Source organism: Carassius carassius, chromosome 6 (genome assembly GCF_963082965.1).
Source record: "Carassius carassius chromosome 6, fCarCar2.1, whole genome shotgun sequence".
NCBI lineage: Eukaryota > Metazoa > Chordata > Actinopteri > Cypriniformes > Cyprinidae > Carassius > Carassius carassius.
In genome coordinates, this window is record NC_081760.1 from 30,976,473 (window position 1) to 30,981,366 (window position 4,894).

Here is a 4,894-nt window from a genome sequence, read left to right on the forward strand (position 1 = left end):
TTAATGTTCTCCATGGAACCATCGATGCCAATGAAGAACCTTTATTTTTAAAGGTTTCAAAAAGGGATATTCACAGCGATGTCACAGAAGAACCTTTTCAACTGTTCTGGAAAAAAAATGTTTTTCTTAGTGAGAGGAATATTTTAATAAGATTTTAAAGGTTCTTCACTGAGCAATCGATGCCAATAAAGTACCTTCATTTTTAAAAGTGTAGGCTTCCATCTCTTCTACTCCATATTGAAAACGTGAATATCATTCATAGATAAAGTGCTGCACTATAACTATAAGCCACTACAGTACAAAAGCAGCACTTAAACACTTATCATCCATGACACACCCTGTTCCAAAGAGGACAGTGATAGCATCAGAGGAGATCTATGCCACAGTTTGATCAAATTCATTATGCTGAAATGTAACTGCGCTGTCCATCACACACTGATCACTGACAGTAGCTAGAGTGTCAGGAAGACAGCAGAGGCTCTTACGCACTGGAGTGGGAGCCAGTGATGTACTGCCAGTGGGACACGTCATGCGTACAGGGCAGCCTACATGCTGAGGAGTCCCTATTGCTGCTGCTTAGCACTTGGCGACAGATTGCAAGAGCTCAGAGCCATGCAGTGTAGATGTATGCATGAGAAGGGCAGGAGGGATGGGAGGAGTATATACAAAATCGCATTTATAGCAAAATTTGCTTGCAGTATCATTTGAATGACCATTCTCAGTAAAAAGCTTTCTCCTTAAACACCTCAAGAAATGGTTTTATTCATAAATATTTGTCATAAAAATAACAAACATCAATGTTCATCCAAAGTATTTTGTATAAATGGTCTTGATATGTACAAAATCATTACTCCATTATAATTATTATAACTTAAGGCAAGTTCACATTTTCTACATTTCCCCATTACCTCTATTGAATAATTCAGCTAGTACAATGCAAAAGCTTTTAGACTGAAAGCCATGTTGAAACTGTTCTAGTATCATGTGAAAGAACTATTGAAAACTGCAGCAACGTATGCTATCTAATCACTTAACAGCAGTGTCGAACCCTGTGCTATTCTACTTTTTTCACATCACATTGCAAAATAAAGGAGCCATGTGAACTGGATAATTCATAATTAATGAATTAGGGTCACATGGTCACACACTAACACACAATTATGATCTGGTAAAAAAAAAAAGAGAGAGTACCTGTTATTGAATAGCAGATACCTAGGGCAGACAATGGTATTAAATGGCTTAATACATTCAAATTATGGACTGAAGAAATTCAAGACATCTTATGCGTGGCCCGTGTTTTCCATAACACAAGGGCCACACTGAAGAAAGAAAAAAAAAGATATAAATAGTCTTTCAGTTCAAAATAAAATGTAAAAAGTAGCACTTTTTAGAAAAATACAAATGATCATTGGCATATAAATGTATTTATTTCTTCCCACTAGGCGTGTAAATTTGACAACAGTAGAACTGGATTGTATAATTGTACAACACAATTACTAATCGATAGAGCATAGCAACAAAAATAAACAGATATAAAGTGAAAAATACGTTGTAAAAACCTTGGCACAAATGAATCAATAATGCCACCATGTTGTAAAACGAGGTAAATCTGACTTGTGCCGTGAAGCATCAGTGATTATTAATATCACGCAAACATATACATGCATTTTTAAAGAATTCTTAATTCTTAAACAGGTGACAGCGTTAGGATAGAAAAGACCAAAAAGCACGAATTAAAACAACTTTAAGTTCAAAAGTGGAGATAAGTGCAATACATTCCAGCTGTGCGTTTTACTGCCGCATTACAATGCAAGGTCGAGGTTGGAGCTGTTCCATAGTGAAAGTGCTGAACTGCAGTTCATGTGTTCTGCAAAAGACGCTCCTCGAATAAGAAATATAATGGTCGAGGACAAACTGTAAATAAAAAATACTCGATTTAAGTTGCTGCACACACCCCAAGCTGCACGCAAGGTTCAGTGTGGGAGGTCCTGGTTTAAAATCCTATTCCCTATTTCACCAAAAGGGATCCGTCACCTCAGTGGACCTTTACGCTCACGCGGATCGCTTGAATCAGTTGCCACGACGTTCACTTGAGCTTTGGAGTTGTATTCTGTAGCCTAAGCAACTGTTTTAGTAAGCTTGAATCTTCCAAGACGGTAAGATTTGACATCACGCACAACGAGCGCTCATTACGCCTTTCACAAGTTTTGCTTAAATGGCCTCTGGCAAAGTGAATGGCCACGCGTTGACTACTTGTGGCTTCAACTCCATCTTTTCTTTCTGTTTGAGATGCACCCGACCGTGTCGTTTCCTTTCGTCGCTCCTAGCAAAGCGTTTGCCGCACACATCGCAAGAAAAGGGCTTCTCGCCTGTATGAGTGCGGGTGTGCGTGGTCAGATGGTCGCTTCTACTGAAGCTCCGCAAACAGATGCGGCACTGGAAAGGTTTGTGTCCCGTGTGGATGCGGATGTGCCTGTTGAGCTCATCCGACCGAGAGAAGCGCCGGTCGCAGGTCTCCATTGGACACGTGAAGGGTTTCTCCTTAGCCGGTCCGGTAGAGGAAGCAGGGCTCTTTCTTACACGGTTAGGTTTTTGAGCCCGTGTATAAGTTTGACTGAACGACTCCGGCAATAATGATGAATACAGGTCCGAGTCTATTGTGGAAGTCGAATAGTTTGTTTCGCAACTCGAATGGAGTTCAATATTTGGAAAAATGGTTGGTTTTAAAATACTGGTGGGTGGGATATCCATAACTGGTGTGGAGTAGTTAAACATGGGAGCACTGAAGCCCTGTGTGCACGCATCTCCAAAGCACTGCTCTTGTTTCAGGGTACTCTCCACTTTGAATTCAGTCTCTGGGTTTGAACAAATTGGAGAATAAGAGTCCAACAGGTCTTTCACGTCTACCTGTTGTTGATCAATTTGAAAACTATTCGACATGGAGAACGGCTCTGACTGGAAGCCAGCATCCAAGTACGACTTATTGAATGCCCCCCACTCGTAACAGCTGCTCTCGAATTCATTTTTGATGACTACCGGGAACGTCGCGCTCTCAGACAGCGGCTCCGCGTCTTGCGCAGAGGAGGCAAAGTTTAAATGCGATGCAGCGGAGTCTTGGGCCTGCGCGGCGGTCTGGGAGTCCGAGTAGCTTTGGCCTGCCTGTCCCGGGGAATACAGCGGCGGGGTGGTGCACGTGGAGGCCTGCGTCTGGACGCCTTCGTCACCGAAACTGCTACGGCTTGCGTTCATCGTACCGTCTGCACACTGATGCGCATTCGAGACCGGGGTAGTTGAGATGCCAACGATTTCGGTGATCATGTTGAGCAGTGTTTCCGTGCTGCAAGGTGTTCCTTGAGCTGTTTCCACGTAGAAGCTGCCTGAGTAAGCTAAGGAGGTTGTGTAGCTTTCTTTTGGACCCTGACAGGAGTTATACTGATCTGTACTCGTGGGCTCCGTTTTGGGGGTAATAGGCGCACCTAACGTGGTGAAAAAAAGAGAAAGAAAAAAAGACATGCATGTGTCAGTACCTTCAGTGAAATGTGCAATCAGTTATATAACTATATAGTTTCGTGAGTGTCTTGAATGAACTAGCATTGTATTATTTTTCATGCAGCAGTACTGATATCTGCTCTTTAATAAACAGAGCTAAGATTTGTAAAGATCTGCCAGAAACTCACCGTGTGCAAACTGGGCAGGTGCTGTTCTTCCAGATTCCATGAAATCATTCTGGCTGTCTTTGGAGCCGTGAGTTTCCATCCCTATCGCAGAACTGTTACAGTTTCCAAACTGAGAGTAGAAAGAATCTTGAGAGTTCAAATCCATGTTGTTAAGCATCTTTCCGTTAATGGCTTTCCAATGGCTGTCAGACCGAGCAGGTTATTGATAAATGGGTATTGCAAACACAAGAAAGAGCAAAAACCGATCCGATAGTTAAGTCCGTGAAGGCGTTCGTCCAAAAAAGAAATGTAAATACTTTGGAATTCCCCCTTTTTGATATCTGCCTCGAAGTAATAACTCTCCAGCTGTCTGTAGATGTGTAGATCTGTTGATTCTCACACCAACGGCTTCCCAACGCTCGGCTTTTATACACTCCGTCTCACCGATCAGCCCTCCTCCCCATTCATTGTCTCCAGTGAGAGGATTCCCCGCTGCGTGTCATCTTCGTGACCATATATGGACAGAGGATATGACGGGCTTCCCCAAAAAAGGAGAATTACGGTTCTGACGCTTCAGTAAGACTGTCGTTAAGTGCACGGGAACGACGGAGAGCCAGGCTTAAGCTATGAATGTTTCTTAGCTAATTCAGACGAAAGCACTAGACTGCGTTTTCGTAGACATCTGAAAACGGAAAGAGTTTCGTAAAAAGCTCCTTTTCATGTTCAGTCTCTTTCAAAATCAGCCTCTAAAAATTCGACATCGAATTCAATCTATTTCCTTTCATTTCGTTTTATGAACGTCTTGTAAAACTTAACTTACTCCTATGTGTTTAACAAACATAAACGTTCACGACATTGTTGTTTATAGCGCCATAAAAAATGTGTAAAATTAATTTAAGCAATTAACTGACTGTGAATGTAGACATATTTGTGTTTTGAAATTTAGTTTGTTAGGACATGCAAATTAGTTATGAGGTAAAAAGCCATTGCAGTACGCAACAGTATGTACCGTAAAGCGTGGAAAGAAATTCTCATTCACATTTCCCTCGTTTTTTTAAGCGTAAATTATATTTTCACCTTATTAATGTTTTGTCATTACATTGACTAGGCTGTAAAGTCATTGCGGTCCTAAACATTTAAATTTTCCAGAACATAAGTTCGACTGATTGTACACTAGATATAATTTTACACAGATAAAACACACTTCATAGAACATCATAAACAAGACAGAATACAAA

General features: G+C 41.3%; 1 protein-coding gene across 1 annotated transcript; it reads right to left on the reverse strand.

The window, feature by feature from the left end:
- Positions 1-742: 742 nt before the first annotated feature.
- LOC132141983 (early growth response protein 1-B-like) lies at positions 743-4,038 on the reverse strand. Its single transcript, XM_059551627.1, has 2 exons — positions 3,678-4,038; positions 743-3,476 (listed from the first exon to the last, which is right to left on the reverse strand). Exons 1-2 carry the CDS (start codon positions 3,832-3,834, stop codon positions 2,212-2,214), a joined length of 1,422 nt encoding a protein of 473 aa, XP_059407610.1. The 5' UTR covers positions 3,835-4,038; the 3' UTR covers positions 743-2,211.
- Positions 4,039-4,894: the final 856 nt, after the last annotated feature.